This window comes from Ambystoma mexicanum, chromosome 4q, assembly GCF_040938575.1.
Source record: "Ambystoma mexicanum isolate Mex_15411 chromosome 4q, UKY_AmexF1_1, whole genome shotgun sequence".
Lineage (NCBI taxonomy): Eukaryota > Metazoa > Chordata > Amphibia > Caudata > Ambystomatidae > Ambystoma > Ambystoma mexicanum.
This window is the reverse complement of record NC_090928.1, coordinates 577,249,022-577,274,741: the sequence shown is the minus strand read 5'-3', so window position 1 is coordinate 577,274,741 and position 25,720 is coordinate 577,249,022. Positions and strand designations below refer to the sequence as shown.

At 46.0% G+C, this 25,720-nt stretch overlaps 1 protein-coding gene across 2 annotated transcripts in view; it reads left to right on the top strand.

Annotated features, from left to right (window-relative positions):
* Window positions 1–25,720, top strand: part of LRP11 (LDL receptor related protein 11) — a 558,518-nt gene that overhangs the window by 344,216 nt on the left and 188,582 nt on the right. For both annotated transcript variants that reach the window (XM_069608123.1, XM_069608122.1), the window contains exon 8: window positions 10,618–10,719. In XM_069608123.1, the coding sequence (XP_069464224.1) occupies window positions 10,618–10,719 (102 nt within the window). The remainder of the gene's footprint in view (window positions 1–10,617; window positions 10,720–25,720) is intronic.

Below are 25,720 nucleotides of genomic sequence, written 5' to 3'. Positions count from 1 at the left end.
AGAAATGCACTTCACTGCAAGGATCAGCTGAACTGCAGTGTGACCAGAATGGAAATTGAGCTATGTCCACTTTTGAAATGCATGGAATGAGGGACATTGATACCAATAGTAGGTACATTCTAAAAAAAAAAACATGCATAGCAATGTGTTTAATACCTTTCTTCTGGTAGTAGAAATCTCAATAGTTCTGTCAATGCTGGTTACCTTAGCATTTTGGCAATAGCTGTGGTGTGGGGTGTGTCATATATACATTGGCGTCCAGCACCATAATAACCCTTCCCCCGACCACCACCACCCTACCCTCAGTGAACACCATAAGTACAGTGAATAAAATGTGCGTGCCCATGCAATCTCAAAGGATGTCAACAGTCAAGGATGGTCTCCCCTTTGCTATGATGTCAGCTGTCCCTCTTTTCTTCTTCTATCGAAGCATACTGCTGTAATGGAACTATCCTAATTTTCATCCTGTGGGCCTGAATGTGCCTCCTGGAGTAGGACTATGGATTAGTCATTCTTTGCACTTTCAATCTCCTTTTGATCGGTGAGTTGGGATCCTGGCCTTTGAATGCGACCACACAGATTTCATCCCTAGGGCTTTATTTTATTTTATTAAAACTCCTATTTGATTACTGCTTGGGCCAGAGTACCTTAAGTGAGGATATAAATACAAAAGAAAAGCTAATTATTTCTCTTCAACCTGCTGATCTACTCTAACCTATCCCCTTTGCCCCAACTATGTAATTATCGCCTCCTTCCCACTCCCCATCCCTTCCCAACTTCTCATCATAAATGTTAAATTATCAAGATTGTGACTCTAGAGGCCAATTCTCACCATCCCCAGGAGCAACCCATCCTCCTAGTTATGATCCTATAATATTGAACTTCGGAACTACTACTAGAACTAAATCAGCCTCCAAGGTCTTGTCACTTCCATCCTATATTTTACAAGCAAAGGGACTTCTCGTTCATTGCAGGAATGTTGGCAGATCTTCTCTGAGTTGCATTTATTATGAAAGGAATTTAAGTTTCACTATTGAAGTCACAGGATTGTTCCCTTGATGGAGCGTTCCTCCTAGTCCAATTCTTTTTTTACCACCTTGGAGCATTCGACCCTAGACCAATTTCTGGTACATGATTTTGTCACCAAAAACGTGATCTGCTGACGCAGCTGTAGAGGAGTCTGTTTTCTGGGCGTTGAAAGGATTCCTTAACTTTCATTGAAGCTACAGAATGTTCTTTTCCCTCGTATGTAAAGGGCAGGGGAACCCCATCCGTATTTGACCTCATCATCTCGGAGCCATTGTGTCTACGGGTGAAGGTCTTTTCTTTTCGCTGGTTTTTAAGGAGCAGGGTCTATGTTGGCATCTCTGAAGTGTATCTCTGGGAGTTTTCGCACAGCAGACATCACCTCCTCGCTTACTGCAAAGAAGTGCACTCTTGTTGTCACATCTGGAATGAGAATACTCTTGTGATGGATTTTCAGGTTCTATGAGCTTTGTCAAGTTCTAAGGATGCATCCAGGAGTTTCTTTATGATTCTGAAGAGGTCTTGCACAGTGCCTTTCAGACTAGAATCTGATACCCATTTTGATATGCCTTTAGGGGAAATATTATTATGCCTTGAATGGTGCTTTGCAGCATTTTTCCTATTTTGTAATTAAACTTAGATTTTATTAACCATTGTTGAAATCTCAAATCCTTGTTCACCAGCAGTATTTTGCACCTCCTCCACTTGCTGTTCAGCCTCCTTCACTCTTTTATTCACAGTAGCAACTCTGTATGACAGTGCCACAATTGATCCCTGAATTTCTTACTTAATGTTTCAGCTTGGTTGCCCATGCATTGATCTCTTATTCAGAGTCATCTTCGTCATGCACTAATGGTTACTACAGTGTTTGCTTTCATGGATTCTTCTCTTAAGGGGGAAGCTCTACCCCTCTCTTTTTCGCCTAGCCTGTTTAGTCATTGGGCTGTTTTTCTGATCGCATTTGGTGTTTCCTGTTATAAATCTTTTCCTAGTTAACTACGAATGCAATCTCCTAGTTCGAATTTTAGTGTGCTATCCACAAGTTGTTTATTGAGCCTGGTGTGTTTGAAGTCTGCCAAGCTGAATTCCTGTCTTCTTTTAGTATTTCCCCTTAATCTGCTCCGCACCAATGCCATCAGTGTGGTTTGCAAGAGCCTTTCATAGGGAAATGGTGTCTGATATAGAGACAGTATAAATCTGGCGGTAACCGTGCCGGTAAAACCGTCAGGATGCCGCCTGACTCGTGGGGATTTACCGACTCCGGACTTGCTGGAATCACCGGGGCATTACAGCCCCGGTGGTCCGGTAATTCTGGAGCTGGCATTCCGTTCCTTCCCATTCCCGTGGAGTCCACTAGGAGTCCAATGCTCTTTCCACTATGCTCATCAGCCTTTATTCTGGCCAGAGTTCTCTTTTGTCTTTTTCAGAACTGCAGCTCCCAAACTGCACCTAGGTGAAACCAGGAAACACCAGACTGGAACCAGGAGGAATGTAAACGAGAACGAATATGGAATGGACTGGGATTGTTCCTGCCCACCAGAAATGGTTTGGTGGAGCAACAGAAAACGGAGTGCGAAGGGTTAGCAGGGGAGACACAGAAATCCTCCCCCAACCCAGGAGGAAGCACAACCCTCCAACACATGGAGAATCCATTAGGAAAACAAGCAGCCTGAACACATGGCTGCCACCCTGCAAATGGAGATTGAAAAAGGGGCATGGCTAAAACACTTCTTAAGGGCAGTCCAATCCCCTAGCGGGACAGCTTAGCCAGAGATTGGCCATGGATAACATGTGACCATGAGGGCCAATGGGAGCCAGAGGATTATTAGAAAAGGTCATTCTGGATTATAATAGCCCAGCCAGCAAATAGAAGATTGAAAGGTGTTTCGGCTAAGGTCAGATGAAGCGGTGGTGGTGCAAGAGGCCAGGCAGAGGTCAGACAGTTGAGTGGAGTGCTGAAGAGACTGTGGCAGTGTTCTGAGAAAGTGCAGATAAAGTATTGTGGGTGAAAGAGAGTGGTACCAGTTCATTGTGGTGATGTCAAGGGAGGTGAGGTGGGTGTAAATGGAAGTGGGGAAGAGAGCGAGAGTGGGAAGACGTTTAGGGGAATTTAGAGAAGATCTGACAGTGAGTGTAAGTGATAGGGTGTGTGGGGGGTAGGAGAGTGGTGAGAAAGTGAAAAGTGGTGGTAGGAGTAATAAATGGGAGCCCGGTGAAAAGGAGAAGGAGGACGGCAGTGGGGAGAGATGGGTGGAGAGAGTGTGATTAGATTAGGATACAGACGAGTAAATGGGTAATTGATTGAGAGAGGAGGCGGTTGTATGCAGAGAGAGGTGAGAGGAGACCTGTGCAGGAAGTGAGAGGGTGGCAGAATGATAGGTGAGCAGAGAACGACAGGGGAATAGATAAGGGGAGAGTGAAAGGAGAGAAGTGAAAGGTACTGGTGATGGTGAGGGAGACAAGGGAGATCACAGAGGTAGGAGAGAGAAGATGCAGAGGGAGAGGTGTACACAGAAACCGATGGAGACAGAAAGATGGATGGAGACAGAGGGAGAGTGTGTGATAAGGAGACAAATGGGTACACTCTGGTAAAAGTAGTCTGCCAGCCAAATGAGAGGATCATTTAGAAATTTCCTGAAGGGGCTAGAAGGAGAAGGCCACAGCCTTTAGATTTCCCTTCTACATCAAACTATAGGGGTTACACTGTAGTCTAGAACAAGTTAGGGACAGTTTGGTGGTTAGGGATGCCTGGAGTAAGGTGAAGAAAGCCCACTTGGTGGTCGAAAGAAGTGTAAGGGCTCCCTTAGTTTCAAATGTCTGTGGTGAACCACAAGAAGGACTCAGACTACATTTGGTTATATTTAACACTGTTTATTAAAAATAAAACCTCCAACTAGCCCTATCACGCTGATGGAAGTTCCATGCCTAGCAAAACTAAACCTAATAGTGCACTTCAAATCCAGAATTAAAGTCTTTTGTCCGAATCCTAACCAACTAACTGGCCCTGCCACCATAGAAAAGACCGAACTAAAAGGAAAAAGGGAGGCTTGTACAATAGTCTTGGTATGGGCTTCTGTCTGGCCCCATTTGTAGTTGACTTGCTCTCTGTCTCAACGTTCATTTAGAGGACATAATGGTATAGTCTTCACAATCTTTGTATAAAGTTCTTTGGGTAAAATTATAATTATCTTCTGTATGGGTTTGACTCTCCCGTTGATAAAGAAAACAGTCTTGTTTTTACATGTTCCAATCCCTTCAGGATTACTTGAAGATACTGCTTTCTTTCCCACCTTTGTGGCACTGGGACTCCCCAAAGTCCTGTGGCTCTGTGGTAAATATCTTATTTTTCAATCACAAAATGTATCTTAGGGCATCTGTCAGATTGGTTAATGCAGGTTCCCATGGCCTTATGCACTTTACTATCTGTGCTGCAGAGCATTCACCTTCCTTTCACTCTGTTTTAGCCTAGGACTTAGATCTGTCCTCCTTTCATTGTTTTGCCAGATATTCCAGTCTTGATAGACAGCGTTCATATCGGGTCTTGTGCCCGTTGGCTTCTCTTAAGTTCTCGTGCCTTGGGCAGTGATTCCAGCTTTGGTTTGCAATGTTCATATCTCTCTCACTCTGGCTTAGTGGGGCTGTGTGCCTGTTACATTATCTGTTTTCCAAACCTGCATTGGTTTCCGGATTCCTGGAAACTAGCCGTCATAGGCCATGCTCGCCTCCACAAGTCGGTAGCGTTTGTTTCCCCTCCGGTTCCTCTCTCAGCGGGAAAGGCATTTACCAGGTGGAGCTCGGGACCCCAGGCTCCTTTCTTGTCTCGGGTATCGGCATCGGTTGCTGGGCACCAGTCCCACCACCGCTCTTCAGTGGTCAGGCCACCCAAGAAGACTTGTCTTCTTGTCGTCTCTTTTCCCTTAACCGCAGCCTCTTGCTTGATCAAGGCACCCGCCGTCTAGCCTCCAGCTAGCAGGTCTGGTTTCCTTCACGCCATCACAGGCTCTGCAGCTGACTGTGGCTGCTGCCAGCCAGGACGTCAATGCTGCAGAAGCTCGCCTCAGCGCAGCAGTTGTTCTCTCTCCAGAGGTGTCTCTCCTCCATTCACAGTCTGTTCTCTCCTTTTACATGTTATTGGAACAAAAGGAATTGTGTCCGTCTTCCTTGATCATGGCATTCAGGCGATGCTCAGCATTACCTGAAGCCAATAGAGACAAAGAATGTTATTTGATGACTATAGTCATTGCTGAAAATGCCAACGTTTTTCCAACATCAAATAGGCAGAAAAGGTTATTTGGATGGGGAGTTCCGTCGTGGAATGAAGTCCTTGTCCCCAAGTGGGAGTCACTCCCAGTGAGGCCTCACTAGCCCAGATCCCTAGGGAAGGTCTTGCTTAGTGGGCTCACCTCCCTAGCCTCAATGGCGTTAGCTCCCCCTTCTGGAGAAGTGACAAATTTTCCATATTAGTCGCATGTCCCATACTTCCCAAACCATTTGTTTAAAATTTGAATTAAGCACCTTCAATCTATCCTCTTTGTGGATTTCTGAAGCACTCTGTGACAATAAGCATATTGAAGATGGAGAGCTCTGTTACTGCACTGGAATATATAAGAACATGTCAATAAAGAGCACAAATGCTTATTACTTTCATTTTTTAAAAGTTTCAAAATAAAAAAAGTTGAAACATACAATGTGTGCTTTGAATCTTTCACTGGTAAATGGCAGGTGTTGACTTTTGCAGTGGCGAGAAAGATGTTACATTGGAGAAAAAGCTTATTTATTTGTATGTTGTTGATGTCTTTGGCATACCAAGAATCAAGGTAACTATATACCAAATCTGCAAGGGAGTGGGGAAGGTTTTAATAATACAAAAGATTTATAACAACTAGTGGGATACACAATGTAGATTTTCAGAACAAGGGTTTGAGAAAGCAAAAAATATTGATTTCAATTGATTATTGAAAGTCTTGGGTCTTGGTGGGTACTAGGGAGAAACTTCAGAAAATGGACTTGAGAGTGGTGTAATTACAGAAATAAATGCACCCTGTGTCAATTTCTACTGTGGTTAGAGTCCTTTTTGAAGTCAGTATGGTTACAAAAATATGTAGTAGAAAACATTTAATTATTCACTGCAGAACTAGCAGCCAAGTGGCCCTTTCAAATGCATGGCTCCTCGAGCCAGTCCTGGTCTTTAGTGTTGCATGCTGAGACTTGTAGTTTTGTTTATTTGCATTCTAAGTATTGTTGTGCAAGTCCTAATATGCAGTTGAAAAACAAGGACTGTATTTGTTGACACAGGAGGGCTTATGCAGCTAGTACAAAGTGGAAAAGGGACGTGTGTGATTTGTTATGAGTGGTTGGGTAAGGAGAAGTTGCATGGGTTAATGCTTTTATCTTATAATGACCTAAAGACCTGTTTGTGGCACAGTCTTGCTCTACCGCCTAATGGGTTGTTCCGAAAGAGTTGAGCGATATCCCTTCGTAAAGGCCAAAAGCTGTTAGTTTTGATGATGGATCCAGAAACTTTGTTAACGTTATTTAGAGCGAGACAAAAGTAAATCCACTTGAAAATGCATATGGAGAATTTACCATTGTCGTAAGAAAGACATTTCTGTCAGAATTGCCATTGCAAAGAATGGACATTTTGTTCCCTTCCTTCAGTTTTCAGGTAACAGAATTTTGGCATTGCCTTGAAATGCCGCAAAGCTTACCACTATAACTGACATGTGGAACATTAAAGAACTTTTACAAACTCAGAGACAAAGATATGAACACAGGTCTTTTTTTCAATTTGACTTTGCTTTTCACGGCAAGGATGTTGCAGAATAGAAATGATGAGATACAAATGATATTACCTTTTTGTGTGTATAATGAAAGCTGTCTAGACAACTTTGTAATAGTGGTGTCTTTTCACAATGATCTGTTAATACAAATCCTTAAATTGCCTAACTGTGTTGACAGCTTTATTTTAGAAACCATTATAAAATTTGTAATCATTACATTACATTGGCTGATCTCCTTAATTGGTTCTATTTCGAAGATCTACGGTAAAATATTATTGAAGAAAGTGAATGAGTCGCAAGGAAGCCCTGTTCGACTTACAGGCAGGCTTTAGACCGGGCCTTGGCCCACTGAATCGGGTCTTGAGGCTAATCCTCCTCTGTGATAAGTACACAAAGCTCAGGAACAAAAAAAAAACGCTTGATTTGGTTTTCATACATTTAAGTACGGCCTGCCTCAATTCCAAGAGAGCAATTATGGATGAACTTACTTCCATTGGGTATCCCGATAAACCTTTTAGCAGCAGTACGCACACTGGCACCTATGCCCAGGTGTGCCTGGCATGGATGGGGTCTTGACAAGGCCGTTTGCACTAGGCAGGGGGTAAAACAGGGCTGCGTGTTAGCCCATACCTGTTTTAGTCTATAAATAAAGTAGCAGTTGAATTCCTAAAACTAGATATGGACGCTCCTCTCTTGGGAGGGAATAAAAAATAAAATGGGATTACCACTATATGCTGACAATATGGTATTGATAGGAAAACAAGGATGGGTATACAAAAGGCGCTGAATTCATTTGCAGCCGTAGCCTTGAGTTTGGGACTCGTAATCAATCTTTCAAAGATTGGTATGGTCGACACACACTGGGAAATCAATCCGTCCACTCTGCCTGGGAAATATCGAGGTTGAGAGGGTGGACTTCTATGATTACCTAGAAGAAAGAGGCCGTTGTGAGAAACAGTCTGTACTCAGTTTTCCAAGATAAGGGGGGGGCTGCTCAAAACCTTTGGAACACTATGGCGGGAAGGCAACCCGCCAAAGCTTGGAGATATTAAGGGCATGTGCCAATTTATTTGCCTTATATGGATCTGAGCTATGGGGATACTCAGACCTTAGGAAGTAGGAGCAGAAAGAGATATCATTATGAATAACATATTCTCTCTTCCCACAGCCACACCGTCAATTACCCTAAGACTTGAGTTAGGGGTTGACCGCGTTGTATATGATACCAAACTAAAACCACTCTTGAACCTGCACAATATAATGACAACAGCACCCTTATGCAGTTATAAATCAGAATTGATGCATGTCCTTGCTCAAAATGTAGAAAAAATGATCCCTTGGGTCAGTTATGTTTCCGACCTCAGTGTGAAATTGGGGTTATCTTCATTCTCTTCCCTTATAAACTCATAGAATACAATCTCGAAGGCAGATATTTGACAGAAATAAAAAGATTGGTACTACCAGCAGCAGTTTTTATTGATGGGGCCTACTGACATAATGGCGAAGTATCTTTTGCTGAAATTCCACTTTGGTCCTGAAAAGTGCCTAAAGTCCCTTGAAGACAAGGATGCAAAAACCTTCGATCTAAAGGCTAGATTAAGGGTTCTGTCATTAGTAACAGTTACAGGCAACTGGGGTACGGGTGGCACACCCTCATATAAGATCTGTCAAACGGGGATTTACAACATTTGCTAATATTTTGCCCTTTATACAATAATCTGTGGCGCAGATGGCTTTTTCCCAATCTACAAAAAACAGTGTTGTAACTATATATAGATATTTTTCTTTAGCTCAGGGCAACTCGGAACTCTGGGCACAGTCTCAATTGTTGAAGAAAGCTTGCGTTTAAGGAGGAATGTTTTATGCTAAGTGTGCTGTGACTATCTAAATTGTCAAGTAATTGAGTATTAAAATGTGACACTGCTAAACGAAATTCGGTCTGTTTTAGATTGATGCTGTGATTCCTGTACGGGTTTTATAGTATGACACTGGGATGAATGTTCTTTTTTTATGTTTTATGTTGCTTTTATGGTTTCAATACTGTAATAAATTGTATTTACTACTACATGTAATCATTATAATAAATAATATGTATTCATAAATGCTTTATTATTGAAAATAAAGATTTGTACGATGAGCGATGAAAGGCAATGTTGACATACACATTAGTAGGCTGAGCATCTTCCACATTGGGTGGCGGCGCGTTATTGGATAAGTGCATTTGGAGTACTTTCTTCTCGGGCAGCTGTAGACATCACCAGCAGGGAGGGACATTTGCTCTGGTTTAGTCTGGCAGAGCAGACGATACCCGTGCCTCAGTGTGCGACTATCCTTTACCACAAGATGGCTGTGGCCAACAGGGGTGGGTTGTAGTGATGAGTGCCTTGAAATGTAAGTGATGCTGCATAGAAAACACACTAACAGTACATTGTGACAAGGTGCGACGCATGTGTACTGATGATTCATGGAGAAAAAGCATGGAGTGACCATTCCTTTAACATATGCAATTCTAATTGGCTGATACTTTTGTTGGCACCATCGATATTCTGGAATGGTGGTTGCTCGTTTCCAGCATCCCGTTTTGAGTGGTTCTACATGTTGTTAACTGTGCACACTTTGTGTACTATGTCGAAATTACTTCAACCATTATTCTTTTTCTTTTTTTAATGGGGACCTCGCCCATGTCCCGCTCACACCTACCCCCCCACTCACTTACCCCCACATATATATAAACATATATGTAATTGGTCAATTTCAACCAAATGTACATGAGCAAAGTGGTTGTATCTCTTTTTATAGCACATTTCTACATCGTAGCTTCCCCCCCCCTCTCCCGCAAGTGTTTTTTTAATGCAAAATGCGGGGGAGACACCCCTACTTCTTCCAACCCTCACCCCATATTTCCTTACCCAAACACCACCTCTGAAGTTTGTGATTAAAAAAAATCAGCAGTAAAAAAGTGATTCAAAGACTGAAAACTAACAAAATAAACACTTAAAAAAAAAGTCTATAAAAAGACGTATAGCGGTTTTAAATATGGTAATGTATGATATACCTTGTGTGTGTGTGTGATACTACATCAGTAATGAACACATATGTCTGAGCACACCTCCCTCTTGACCACAGTTTAATACTGAATTGGCAGATAAACCAATATGGTTTTTAATTTACAATGGGACCGATAACCTAGAGTTTGCCAACGTCACTCTCTAAACGCCCGTACAGAATTCCATAAAGTAGTGACGTACATTGCAGTCATAATTTTCATAACTGTTCGCTAATTAGATTTCCAAAACGGCCACGTTTTGGAAATAATTTGGTTTGCTGGAAATAGTGCGCATTATCCAACCAATCAAAGCACCAGATACTCAAGGTACTGGGGACATCTGGCAGAAAACCCTTCGTGATTCTGGATTAATTAGTGGAGGATAAATACCCATCAGTGTTAAGATACAAATGTGGGGTAGAAAGAGTCCTGACTAATTCTGAGGCTACAGTGGGAATAGGTGGAGTTAGTATGCACAAACACTGGGGCGTGCAGTTGATGTCTGGTGTCATCACTTGGAATAGAGTTTCAGGTCAAATGTATCTTTCTGCAATGTTGCTACCTGCTATCAAAATCATTCATATCAATGTCAATGTTGGGGCTTTCCTTGACCTGCCTCCAGTACACGGCTGTACCTTTGTACTTGCCAGACGATATTCCCTTATATGTTTAATTGTGCATGTCCATCAAATGTAAGAATGAGATTGCTGGATATGCACACTTCCAGTCCCCTTTTTATGCTGATGCTCTATTTGGTATTTACAGATCTTGGTTCATCAGAGAAAATCGTGAAAGAAGCGAATAAAAATGACAAAATCCACTCAAAAGACAAAGCTGACGGAGGATCCCACCCAGCTCCAGAAACAGGTAAGCAGTAAATATTAAATGTACCTTTAGTATGAGAACGAGATCTCAGAAGAACTTTTTAGCTGAATGTTCCTGATAGTATTAAGTGCTAATGATTAAGGTAATAATCTGATGTACTAATTAATATGGACAACTAAAACAATATACATTATCCAGCAATTAATATGAAGGCAAATTAATATCTTACTAGTTATCATGTCATCGTGTATGCAAGTGTAATGCATTTCATTCTGAAATGAAGCCGTAACATATCTTTAGTGCAAAGTGTAGAATTGAACCTCCATGTCGCACCACTCTTGATATACTGTGTGCCTGATGGTATAAGGATGTTTCCCCATTTGCTGCACATGTATCGATCGGAAATGCTCCACATCAGTAGCTGATCCTTGTTGAAACAACAGTGTGTCTAGCAAAACCTAGCTCTGCACCTTTGTAGCTGAAATACCCCCTTAATTAAAACAAACCAAGCTGGTCATCCCTTGCCCTACATCTGATCTGTTCTTGTCCTTCATCTAAAGTTGCCTTTTCAGGATGTTTTACAAATGTGTTTTCCTTTAGTCAATGTTCTCATTTTGTGGTCTGCTTTGCTGCTCCATTTCACTATTAGGATCTCACTGTTAATAGAAAGAGGCTTTTTTATTTGTATCTTTTTTATTATGGTATCTTAAGCAGTATTTGTAAAACGCAGTGTTAACCATTCCCGTGGCTTCTTGGCTATGGTGGCCGTCGTTGGAGGCAAGGGTTTGTTTCATCAGGGGTGGGTTTAGCCCAGGTAGGATTTCCATGGATGAAACAGTTTAGTTGTGCTACACCCCAACACTTTTGAGTCTGATGGGAGAATGTCTTTTGCTTGGTCGTCAAAGTTGAGGAATTCACCAATGTCTGAGTATCAGTGTGGATGTATGGAAACGATGCACAGAGTACATTTCCTTCTTTTCAGTGGCTAAAACCCAAACTGCCACGTTTTTATAGGCAGGAAATCTGGTGGACCTACAGGCACCCTTTCAAGAGGTTATGCTTTGAACTGTGGGTCTTCTGAGAGCACTGTCCTAGACCAGTCTCCCTGGAGCTTCATGAAGCCTGCTAAGGATTTATGGGTATAGCAATAGTAGTATTTGTGCAAGAGGCGGCATCCCTCTTTGGCAGAGCTGGGAGTTAATCTGCATATTTCCACCTATTCACCCTTCTTTAAAAGGGCTGTGGTTACCTAGTCCTGTTACAGGGCAGCAGGGAGATCTTCGGTCCAACAGGAGTGAAAGGTTGGTTTACCAACTTACATTTTCAGGTCTTCTTTAGGCATGAGGGCCCTTTTCATGAACTGAGTGGTACTTATGTCTATTATTTTTTTGTCATTTAAAGTTTATTAAATCATATGCAACAATGTACCCAATACAATAACTTTGAAGTCATTACATGTCTGAGTTAATGCTCTGCTGCTTTCTCTGATTAATAAAATAACAACTGAAACTAGCATCTCGTTGGTACACTTGGAGTCCATAACCATCAGATTTTCAAACAGATTAAGCAAATCAAATCTAAAAGCAAACTTCGATAAAAATGAAAAGAATACATAAGGTACATCCATAGTCATTTTTCATGAGTACAAAGTGGGGTGTGGCTTTCAAGCTATAGATCATTCGGCGACTCAGGTAAAACAGCTTATTCTACTTATTACAGTAGTGAGAAGGAGGACATCTCGTGAGGCCTATGGTGAATGTTGGGGTTATTAGAATCACTCATAAACGTAATCAGTGGAGCCCAATCCATTTGAAATTTCAACATTTCTCCCCTCTATGCCCTGTCAATTTTGGACATAGCAGCCACATACCATACTCGGGCCCACCATTCCTTTTACTCGGCAGACTTTGTGATTTACAGTGTTGTGCAATTCCTAGATGTGCCGCTACCAGGAAAATGGTAAGCAGTCTAGAGCTTCTGGCATTCAACTTGTTTTGTCCCTGAGTATCCTCATTTCCCAGGTGTAAAACTAAGGGGCCCCTTTTCAAACTCACACCCACATATTTCTCTGATTTGAGCGGCCACTGCTTGCCAAAATGCTTGAATTTGAGGGCATTCCCACCACATATGAAAAAAAGACCCAAAGGGTGCACCGCACCTCCAGCAGCAGGGGTAGAGGTACCACCCGTTAGGGGGTGAGGTACCATCGGCACATCAGTTTAAAACTATTTTCTCTAAGGTGAACCGCTTGAGAAGTCTTATTAGCTCTTCTCCAAATGTTAAACCAAGTGAGATCATCTATAGGTCTCCCTACATCCTCCTCCCACCTGGACATATAGGTATCTGTGGATTTAAACCCAGATCCATTTAGCACCCTATTAAGAGGTGCAAGTTTGGTCCTAGAAGGGTCGCCCATAAATAAATCTTCAAAAAGAGTAGACTCACGTCTGCCCAGGGGTGCCACTTGTGGTTGAGTCATCCAATGGTGGAGTTGTAAATACTCAAACCTATCCCTTTCCTCTACCATATAAGCCTGCTTGCAATCTTCAAACGTGAGGGATGATTTTCCCTGTACATCTGAGCCAATTTGTGTAAGCTCCCCCTCTTTCCAACAAATAAAATGACCCCTGTCAATGCTTGGGGGGCGAACTCCATATTATCCCAGAGACCTGTCCTAGGCGAGGGAAACGTGGCCACAGCGTATCTGCACGCAGCTTTGTCCCTGTATTCTAATGTGGCTCTGGAAGTTAAGAGGCCCTGTTCAACTCCCTTACAGACCTTCAGAGAAATCCAACATGTTTTGTTTAAGGGAGTTACTAACTCTTGTAAAACCATCTTTATTATCTGTAAACTCATGTGTCCATAACTTTGTAACCTCTGTATAAGCTTGAAGCGCCCAGTTACCCGAGGGTCAGGTGCACGGTACAAATAAAGAAGCTAAACTAAGACTCTCTGTTTGATGTTCACTCAATGTTTAATCTCTTGTGTCTTTGCCGCCTTTTGACTCTCCAAAACTGGCACCTGTCGGCTGCATATAAGTAGCTTTCAATAACTTTGACCGCTAGCCCCCCCTACACCTTTGCCCGCCATCAATGTAAGTCTAGCTGCTCTCTGGCTCTTCCGGGACCATATAAACTTGAACTAATGTAATTGCAATTCCTTCAGGGCCATTCTTGGAACCCAAATCGGTAAAGCCTGGAACACATATAGTAAGCAAGGTAACAGGTTCATTTTAATAACTTGCTCACTGTTCTTAGAGAGGCACAGCTTCACCTCACTGATGATGCCCAACAAGACTGAAACACATGTATGGGGTTGCTGTTGGTACTCTTGTTCAGAGGAGAATTGCCTAGTATTTCGGTGCTTGACTACCCCTAGGCAGGACAAAGGGTATCAGGTAATAATATTCCCAACAAAAATATCGCCGCAAATATGGCCGTTTGGTTCGCCACAGGCGATTTTTATTTATTGGGGATATTATGTGGGAGCGGGGGTGTCCCCCGCACATTAAAAAGTGATGCAGGGGTTGCGGGAGTGTCCCCCGCAGGGTCCATTGTGAATTTCACCGCAAAAATATGGCGATATTTTTGTATGGTGATATTTTTGCGGCAAAATTATCACATGGAACCGGACAAAGACTGATATGCAGGGAAATGTTTTCTCTGTGAAAGGGACAGTGAGCTAAAGACTTGGTAGAGTCTCTCCCAGGGGTTATTCACCTAAGAACAGGTCATTGGACTGTGTTCGTGCTGGTAGAGAGATTCCCAGAACCCCCCCCCACCCCTGTTTTGCATTCATTATAATAACTAGTATCATCCCCAGCCAAGAGATTTCCGAATCCCCCCACCGTGCTAAGTCCTGTTTGGCTTTAACAAAAAGCAGTATAATATTGGCTGTATAAAGATCTCACTGTCAGGAACACCCCTAGATATTTCAGGTTCCGTAAATCCCATGAAAAAGGGAAGGCTACTTTCAAATGCTCAACCACCACAGGTGGTTCTGAGATGTCAAGTTGATTTCGGTAAGTTAATTTTAAAGCCCGGAATTGTTTCAACAAGGCAACATGTGCTAACGTAGTTATGTCATGTTATGTTATTTGTCATTTATATAGCACCCTATATATCATTGGTATGACCTCAAAGCGCTGGTAGGTTGAATGTCCTTGGGGACCATAGTCCAGGTCAATAGAGAGAATAAGGTGTTGCAAGGTGCTTCGGAGCACCAGTTATGTGTGCAGCTGATGTAATTGCCTGCTGGTAGCTGCATCCTAGCATTAGGTGTGGTGGTATTGATATCAGTTGAATGTGAGCAGTCTGCCGGGTGGACACCAAGCCTGGGTTCTGGCTGCGTTGGGCCTGTAGGACGCTTATCTGTGCAGCTAGGCCGCTTTGTCATGGCAAATAGCTGCGTTTTATTAGAATTATGAGATGTTTATTTGTTGATGTTCGTATGTGAGCAGCTAGGCCGAAATTGATCGAGGGGTATATCTGCACTCTAATTGTGTAATGGTGTAGAGAAGAGAATCTTGCATGTAGAAGAGGAGGTTGTCTGGGTACAAGGCTACTTTATGCTGATGAGCCGCTATATCTAGCTCTCTATTATTCTCAGATAGGTGCACCATACAGGCCTAGGTTTGCATAGTCAGGGCGAGCAATAATGAGGACAGCAGGCACCCCTGATGGGTACCTCTGTGCAGGCATACCGGATTAGAAAGAATCCCATTAACTTTAATCCTCGTAAATGGCAACACAAAGTTGGCGAGTATTAACTTGAGGAACCGCGGGCCCAGACCCAACCCCTCTAAAACCTTAGACAAATAGGACCAATCAACACGATCAAACGCCATGGCTCGTTTATATTTCTGCACCCAGATCGAAATATAAATCAGATGTCGAATATTGTCATATGTCTGGCGTCCTGGTATAAAACCTGCTTGGTCCGCCGTTACAAGCTCTGGTATAACTACAGCTAGTCTTGTGGCTAACACTTTCGAATAAGTCACAGAATCATAATTAAGAACCGCGATCGGCGAAAAGATGAGCATAAGGTGGGATCTTTATCTGGTTTAGCGAGCAGAGTCAGGGTTGATTCCCCCATAGAAGGTGTAATCGGTCCTGTCTCGCCAAAAGAATTCAACAAGTCTACCATGCGGGGTGAAAGAATTGCAGAGAATATTTTATTAAAAGCGGCTGTAAAGCCATCAGGCCCTGGTGCTTTATTGCCTGGAAGAGAACAGATGGCATGAGCAACCTCCTCTGTTGTTGTGGGTGCCTCTAAAGAGTGCCTCTGGTCCGCTGTGACTTGGGCAAGATGGGCTTCTTGGATAAACGCTTTTTGTAGTGGGCCAACATATGAGTCCGCCGCAAACAGCTCTGAATAATATTTGAATAGAATACGTATTTTCTCAGATTCAGTAGTATGCAGCAACCTTCCACTATCCTGTAGAGCGCCTATAACCGTGCTATTCCACTGCGCTTGGAGTTTATAGGCCAGTAACTGTGACGCTTTATTGGAGGTACTAAAGTAGAAGTGCTTTGTTTGAAGTAATTATGGGAGCTATCGCCCGCCCAAAATGCCTTCAACTCAGTCTTGGCTACTTGAAGCTGCCATTTGGGATTCCCATTTGGCTACCCTTTCCTCAGCCCAGACTCTCTGAGCAGACAAAGGGGCTGATTCATGGAATTTGTGCGCCAAAAAACGGGAATTTGTGTGCCATTCTGCCTGCAAATCCCTGTTTAACAAATGGGTATTTGCGGGAAGAATGGCGCACAAATCCCGTTTTTCGGTGCACAAATTCCTTGAATCAGCCCCAATATCTTTTTCCTGGCCGAGGCTATGCTAATCAGTTCCCCTCTTAAAGTGGGTCACCTCCCCCGTGAGATTTTCCTGAAAATACTGTGTGATGCTTTCCATAATGTCAGAGCATATGGCCAGATCTGCTAACAGCATATTATTCAGCTTCCATCCCATGGACTTTCGACATTCCGAGACGTAACCGTCCAAATATAATGTAATGGAGGAGTGGTTCGATACCAGTGCTATCTCTATAGTGGCTAACGAGATCCCCGCTAATAGAAAACAAGACACCAAAAAATAAGTACTCTATACGTGTGAGAAATGAGAATGGTCACGATGCTGGGGATGAAGGCTCCGCCACGTATCAATCAAATTCATATCGGATATGGCTTTTTTAAGGGGGAATGCTCGCCATCTCAGTTGAGGTCTCTGAAACAGACCTATCTTGGCTGCCATCTAGCGATAGGTTAAAATAGCCACCTATTACCAGCTCACCCGGTTGGGATTGTGCAATTTTAGGAAACAAATGGGTATAGAACTGATCTTGATGTTGATTGAGACCATACGCTGATACCGCTGTGAGATCCTTTCCCGCTATATGCAAATGTACCCCTATGTATCTGCCCTGGGTATCTCTGTCTACCCCAACCCTCCGGCCTCCCTTGCTCAAAATGTAGGGTCTTAAGTACCAAGATTGTCACTCCCGTTTTCTTGGTCGACGAGGAGGAAAAATACTGATGCAGAAACCAGCGTGATCTCAACCTTATCTCGTCTTGTTGCAAAAGATGGTTCTCCTGAAGCAGGACAATATATGCTTTGAGGTCGTCAATTAGTTTGGAGAGTACACTTTTCCTCTTTTCTGTGAGTTTAGCCCCAGGGCATTTATGGAAACAAATTTTATATCAGACATAGTAGTGGTATAGGACGGTCCCAAGCACAGCAGATTGTCGAGCTTGCCACTTCGTATCCTCCCCATAGACAACAAAGTCACAGAACAATGTAACCCTAGGATACCCTCTTCTTTCAAGGGGATATCGCTCAATGTTGCAATACCTTCAGCTATCCCTCGGTAAATACCTCCCCTCCGAAGCTCTTTCCTCCTCCTCCTCTAACTCCCTCAGGGTCAGTCCTTTTTCTGAGAAACGAGCTGGGGGTAGATCTCTGTCTTCGGTTGGGGCCTCCCTCTGGAACAGCATCCTTGCCACTCTAAAACTTGAGGAAAACCATCTCAGGTTCCGGAAGCACCTCAAGACCTTCCTCTTTGCTTCTGCTTTCGCACCCTCCCCCCTGCTGATCTGTTCTCTCTTTGCACCGTGCATCGGGACACCTTCTGTCCTCTGGTCCCAGGTTCCTGCTCACCCTGCCACCCTACCGCACTGCCTCCGGGCCACCCCTTGCACTGGGCTTTGTATCTGTACCCATACAGCCATCCCCTTTTTTTCCCACCTGCACTTATCAGACCCACCTTGTCTGCTGCCTTAAACCTAGCACTTGCCACGTGGCTGCTCTTCCACTTTTGCTGATTTTATTTTTTATTTATTTTATTATTATTTATCCTGTTTCTCCTTTGCTCTGCACTTTCCACTTTCTCCCTTACTTCCATGCACTTTTCCCCTACCCCCTCTCTCATGCACTTGCACGTTCTCAATGTCACTGGGCTTAGTAAGATCGTTGGTTTTGTTCTCCCCTGCTCCCCTCCCTTGCCTTGTCGCGCTCTGAAACACCTGTGTATGAGCGCGATATAAATATCATATAGCAGCTCCCAGAACGACATTGGATGTATAACAACAACTAAAAGAAAACAAAAATCAGAATAACTCTGTATTGGGTAAACATCAAGCAACCTGCCTGGAAAAGGGCATGTACTCCTAATGCCCCTATAAGTATAAATGACTGCAAATTAAACAACTTGCTGCGGCCTCTGCGATTTTTTTTTCGCTAGCGTCCATCCACTTAACATCGTAGTCTCAAAGCGTTTAACAACCCAAGTTCACCATGGGGCTACCGAGAGAGCCAAAACTGACTTAGTTCACCAACCTCGCTGTTCAGTCAGGAGCCTCAGTATCCCTGCTCCTCCCCCTTTTGTCCATAGAGAGCATCCTACGCTCTCGACGTCTACTCTTCGTTGACTTTGATTGGGACCATTGGGCTGCTGAGGTCTCGGAAGCACTCTCATCTGGCAAGTGTATATCCGCTTCGCAGAATCTTTAGGGTCTCCACTGGCTCATGAAGAGATGTGAACTGGTGCTGGGTCCCGTCCATCTGGAACATGATACGAAATGGGCAATGTGAGAAACCTGAAGATGTCTCACCCGCTAGTCCCCGGGAAGCTGTCATACAGGTGGCCAGGACAAGGCCATCGCTACTGGATCCAGTTCCTGGGGTGGACAAGTGGGGGAGGATCACCTGAATGGGGGGTTTTGTGGGAGTGGGACACCGAAGGGTGAGACACAGTATCCCCTTCCTTATGACTTCTTTTCCCCATCCTAACAGATAGGATACCTCGGAACTCAACCCCCACCCCCTTTTCCGACACAAACACTTTCTCACGAACAGTAAATCGTGAGTGACAACGGACTAACACCAGAGCCAAAATAACTGACAATAACTGACAAGGGTTAGGCAGGGACAGGCTATTACTGGTAATTACACACCTGACTTCCATCACACTTCTGCACATGGCTAAAAGGTGGAGCACGAAAGCACACTGAGCGAGGGGAAAACGCACAAAGAAGCAGCAATTCGGCAATGGCAGTTTAATTATTTGATGTATTATTATTATTTGATGGTCGTAGCATGCTACCATCTTAGATTTAGGTTTTGATTAGGCGTTTATCTCACCTATTTTGCAGTTCAATAAACACCCTTGAACTGTGATCACTTGTGTCTGTCTTACTTTGATACCATGCTTCCTTACATATGGTGGCAGCAGTGGGATGTGACTAAATTGAAACAAATTGGGGAACCCTACAATTTCAGAAGCTTAATGAGCTTCCAACCCCTCTGTTGCCATGAACGAATCAATAGGCTTTGACATCTGTAGTAGTAGATAAGCTATTATTCCCCTGTGAAAAGAGGAATGATTCCTACATATTTGGTTTTAATAGCCCCTCTGGGGTGTTAAATAAGGTTGGACCCAAAATCTGGTCTAGGTTGGAAGTTGAGTATAGACGTTCTAGCAGGCATCATTGATCTCTACTTCTGGGGAGACGTAAAGGTTCTCTTACAGAATCTTGGCGAAATCCCATTTGAGGTACATTGTGGGGATCAACTTGCTCAAGGGAATCTGGAAAAAGCTCTATTGTCCAGCATGGGGTCTGGCATGGATTCACATGCTCTGAATATTCCCCGTCGTCAGGCTGGGAATCCTCGGTAAACAAAACAAATCAGTTTCAGTTTTGTTTCTGAACTGTCTTTCTACTACTAACCAATCACTGGTCTCTGGGTCATACTGCCCCCAGCCAATGACTGCCCTCTACCTACCTAAGCCCCTCCTCTGGCAGCCATCTTCTGATTTTGACCGCACGTCCAAGTGTTGGGAGTCCTCATGCTATAGCTTTCAAGCTTTTACTGCGTTTTGCCTTTTTCCTAAGAGTTTTCTCTTATTTTTCGGTCAATTGGAGCCTCAAGCTCCACCGATTCTTCTACCGATCAACGGGGACCCGTTTTGGAATTTTCATCGAGTCTCTCTTCTTGGAGGATTTTGGAAGATATTTGAGGCCTACTCAGCGTGGACATGGCTGCCACCCAGGAGGGAATCATCTTTTCAACCTATTGAGAAGACCCCTGTAAAACCCCAGGATGAGAAAGAGTGGGGGGGGTCACGGTAGCCATAACGGACACAGATACCACCTACGAAGATGAGCTGGCAGGTGTCAAAAAGATACTGTACAAGAAGTTCGAGGAAGTCCGGTCCTACGGGTGGGATCCCGACGAGGCAGATGTTGAGAGCAACGGTGGAGCCGATGAGGAGCTGCGGGCCGTGGGGGAGATGGAGGATCCCACCCCCCAACAATCGCTCCCGTCGCAACCAATGCTAATGCCCCAGGACAACTCGGGAGCGATCTTGATGGCTATCCAGACCCTGTGTACGGAGATAAGGACAAGGTTGCCCTTACCCCCAGCAGACGCTACAGTGGCGCCTGGACCGTCGAGGGAGCCCACCGGACAAGCGGAGGCGAATCCATCCCCCCCTCCTTTCCAGCCTTCACCTCCTTCCCCTCCATGAGGGGTGAGACGGGAACGGAGACGGTGACGACGGGGACAGACGACTAAGGTGGTGATGCCAGGATGGATCTCCCATCTCCCCCTGCCTGGGCCTCCCCTCCCGACAGAATTGGCTCCTTTCATGCCATGATCGCCAGGGCATCAGAGCTTTTCCAGCTTTGTCCCGAAGAGCAGGAGAAGGAGGGTTTCCTCTACCAGCGACGGGAGGCCAAAAGGAAGGCAGTCCTCTCAGTCCCGTTACTGGACGACATCTGGGACGAGGGACTATTGCTGCTCAAGAACCCGTCCATGGCTCCTGCAAAGAGGGACCGGTATGAGAAGAAGTGCCGGGTCCCAGATTCCGCCCTGATGTGCCTCAGAGCTCAGCCGTCCCTGGATTCAGTGGTCTCCGCGGCGGCCAAGAAGAAACCGTTAGAGGCGACCGCATCAACTTCCACTTCCCCACCTGATGGCGAGGCGAAGAAGCTGAACGCCATGGGACTACGAGTCATCTCGTCGGCAGCGACGACCATCAAAGCGGCCAACGCCCTCGCGATCGTGGCACGCTACGACAGGGAGCTGTGGTTCAAGATTGCTCCCCTCCTGGATTTCCTTCCAGACAAGAGGGCGGAGGCCCTTGAAATCCTACAGGAAGGCGAGGTGGCGTCGGACCGAGCCATCACGGTGGCCACGGACATCGCCGACACTAGATGGGCACAGCATTTTCCTCCGCCGGAGCGGGTGGCTCTGGCCACCGACTTCCATCAAGACGTTCAGACCAGGGTACTGGACATACGCTTCGATGGGAACAACCTGTTCGGCAAGGCAGTAGACGAGCCACTGCAGGCCATCAAGGCGAACACTGAAACGGCCCGGGCCTTGGGTTCCCTCCATCAACAACGGCTGTCCTTTCGGGCCCCCGGAGGCAAGTCTCAAGGTACCTCCAAAGGATTTGGTGGCGGTTCCGCGTCGTACCACCAAGCGGCCCGCTCATCGTCGCAGGAGGCCTCCGGAGGACATCAGCGTCGTCGCCAAGGAGGCCAAGGCGGCGAGGCCTCGGTGAAACAAGATTGAACCGGCCGTGACGTCGGGTCCCCACACAAGCACCCCAGTGGGAGGCCGGCTGGCGAATTTCGTCAGTGTGTGGGAGTCCATCTCCACCAACCGTTGGGTGCTGGATGCTCTGGCCCGTGGGCACACTCTGGAATTCCAAAGCAAGTGTCCCTGTCTGTCACCCATGGCCAGGAAGCAAGACCATGTGCCACAGCTACTTCTGGAGGTACGAGCAATGCTGAAAAAGGGCGCGATAGAACTCATCTCGAAAAGGCTCCGGGGTATACTTGCGGTACTTCCTCGTCCGAAAGAAGACCGGTGGTTGGCGACCCATCCTGGACCATCGCCGCCTCAAAAAATACATCAAGTCCCAGAAGTTCTGGATGGTCACCCTTCAGCATGTGCTGGGACAGCTGGAGCAGGGTGACTTCCTATCGTCGCTGGACTTGGAGGATGCCTACTTCCACATCCCAATACACAAAGGACATCGAAAGTTCCTACGATTCGTAGTCCAAGGGCAACACTACCAGTTCAAGGCCCTAGCCTTCGGTTTGAAGTCGGCACCAAGGGTCTTCAAGTGCCTGGCACCGGTGGCGGCGTGGCTGCACCTGCAGGGTATCCACGTATACCCCTACCTGGACGATTGACTCATCCGAGCAAAGTCAAGAGAACTCACCATCGATCACATGTGAAGACTGCTCAAGGATCTGGGATTCTCGATCAACTTCGCGAAATCCCACTTGGTACCGTCACAAGACACCCTGTTCCTGGGAGCCAGACTCGACACAGTGGCGCGATTGGCTTTGCTGTCGGAGGAAAGGATGAAGGACATCCTGGGCAAGGTACAACGGCTGTTGACCATGGACATGGCCAGGGTGAAGTCCATCAAGTCCCTACTCGGCATAATGTCATCGTGCATCTACCTTGTGCGCCTATGCAGGTTGCAGATGCGACCACTGCAGGAGTTCCTCGACGCCCGTTGGATGCAAGCAGCGGGCAGTTTCGAAGACAAGATCTCCCTCAATGATACATTCCGCCAAGCGATCTAGTGGTGGGGCATCTGCGCGCATCTAGCGGCTGGTATGGACTTCCGGACCCCGACACACCAGGAAACGGTGACGACGGACGCCTCCCTGGAATGATGGGGAGCGCACACCAGAGATCTCCACGCAAGAGGCCTTTGGCTCCCGGAGGAGAGGTCACTACACATCATCCTCGAGCTCCGAGCCGTGTTCTGGGCCCGAAGGTCGTTCCTCCCGTCCCTTAAAGGCAAGATGGTGAGGGTATTCACCGAGAACACACCATGATGTTCTACATCCGGAAGCAAGGGGGCACCAGATCCCCAGCCCTGTCCAAGGAAGCGCAGGATCTGTGGCACTGGTCCGTTGCACACGGGATGTTCCCTTCCACCTGGCATGAGTAAAGAACACCGTTGCCGACTCACTCAGCAGGGAGCTGCGCTTGTGCCACGAGTGGGAACACCGGCAGGATCAACTGGATATGCTCTTCCAATGATGGGGCAATCCCCAGATAGATCTCTACGCGACGGCGACGAACACCAAGTGCTGGCCTGTTCCTGCATGCGTTCCCACCGTTGCCGTTGCTTCTGCGACTCATCAGTCAACTCAGACGGTCCCAGTGCATGATGATCCTCCTCGCACCGGCATGGCTGAGGCAGATGTGGTTCCCAGACCTTCTGGACTTGTCAGCGCCCCCCGCTCCTCCAGTCAAACTGTCGACGGACGGGGATCTTCTCGCCAGGGAAGGAGGCGCCATCCTACATCACTACCCAGGATCGCTGAACCTGCAGGCCTGGCTCCTGCAGCACTGGAGTTCGGAGGCTACGATATCCCGGCGGACTTCAAGGAGGTCCTTGCAAAGGCCATGGCGTCCTCGACTCTTAAGTGCTATGGGCATAAATGGAAGAGGTTCTCTGTCTGGTGCCGTGCACAGAAGATCAACCCTCTACGGATTACGGCCCCTCAAGTGCTGCCGTACTTGCTGTCGCTGGCCAAGGCGGGGCTGGCACATGCCTCCATCAAGATCCATCTGGCGGCTATCTCCCGCTACACCAGAACTCCGGGGCAGTCATCGCTGTGGTCTCACCACCTGGTGAAGGAGTTCATGAAAGGACTGTTCCGCTCGTTCTCGCCAGTGAAGGCTCCGGGCCCGGCGTGGGAGCTCAACGTGGTGCTGAGCAGGCTCATGGGCCCACCATTCGAGCCTCTGCATTCGGCACCGTTGAAGTTCTTATCGTGGTTAACAGCGTTTCTTGTGGCCATCACCTCTGCACGACGAGTGGGAGAGATCCAGGCCCTCTACTGTAAACCTCCATAGCTGACATTCCACAAGAAGAGGGTAGTGCTGAGGACGCACCCCTCCTTCATGCCCATGGTGCAGTCTGACTTCCATCTCAACGAGCCCTTGGTGCTACCTATTTTCTTCTCGTCGCCGGCCGAGAGGACTTTGCACTCGCTGTATGTGGCTAGAACGCTGAAGTTCTACATGGACTGCACGAAGAGTTTTCGGAAGACATCACGGCTGTTTGTGAACTTTGGACCTGTGAACCAAGGGAAGGCTTGGTTCACAGGTCCAAAGGCTTCTATTTCCAGATAGCTCTCCGGCTGCATCAAGCACTGTCACCGGTTGGCAAACTGACCGTTGCGCGGCCGTCCAAGAGCCCATTTGACCAGAGCGATCGCTGCTACTACGGCGTTCCTGTCATGTTGCCCCTGCTGGCCATCTGCAGGGCTGCTACGTGGAGGTCGACACACAACTTCACGAGATTCTACTGCGTCGACTGGGATTCCACAGAGGAGTGCAGAGTCGGCCAGGCAGTGCTGCGCAACCTGATGCTTAATGTTGAGACTTGCCACCTCCCGTGGTTGTGCATGTGTACTGCTATGTATTCTTGTATTCATGAGCATGTGAATCCATGCCAGACCCCATGCTGAAGAAGGAACAAGTTACTTACCTGTAACTGTTGTTCTCCAGCATGGTTCTGGCATGGATTCACATGCAAACCCTCCCTCCAACCGCTCTGCGCCTCTTCTCTTGGTCCTACTGCCACTTTACGTGCTACCAAATCTGAAGATGGCTGCCAGGGGAGGGGCTTCGGTAGAGGGCAGTCATTGGCTGGGGGCAGTATGAACCAGATACCAGTGATTGGTTAGTAGTAGAAAGACAGTTCAGAAACTAAACTGAAACTGATTTTTTTCTTTACCGAGAATTCCCAGCCTGACGACGGGGAATATTCATGAGCATGTGAATCCATGCCAGACCCATGCTGCAGAGCAACAGTTACAGGTAAGTAACTTGTTCCTTTCCTCACTTTAAAGAAAGTGAACAAAACGGAAAGAGGTACACTAGGCTTTGGGAAAGTTGATAAACCTTCTAACATCGAAGGGAGAAGAGCCTACTATCTATTCCGACCTAGCCTTCACCCAGCGAAACGACCCAGCCCTCGCTGAAGCTATTTTACAAGCTATTCCAGAAGGAGACAGTATAGAGAAGGGAAGCCCTTTTTTCTTCTTAAAGCAGGGGCTGCTATATAAGAGGAGAAATATCTACACAAGGCTTAAGAAAAACACAATTAGTAATCCCCAGAACCTACCGAAAGGTTGTACTAGAGATTGCGCATTCCTATCTAACCGGGATACACTTGGGACAATCCAAAACCCAGGTACATATCAGTGGGAAGTTTTACTGACAGGTATCCACGCTGATATAAAGACCTTTATTCAGACGTGTGAAATATGTCAAAAGACTAGCCCTCACATCGCATTACCTGCCCCTCTGAACCCTTTACCAATCGTCAAAGTCAGTTTTTCAAGAATCGGGATGGACATCATTGGGCCTCTAAAAACATCTAGACTGGGTAACAAATATGTCCTTGTGATTGTTGATTACGCACCCAGGTACCCCGAGGAATTCCCAATGCGGAATAATACCACGCAACAAATTCTCAAACGCCTACCATATATTTCCA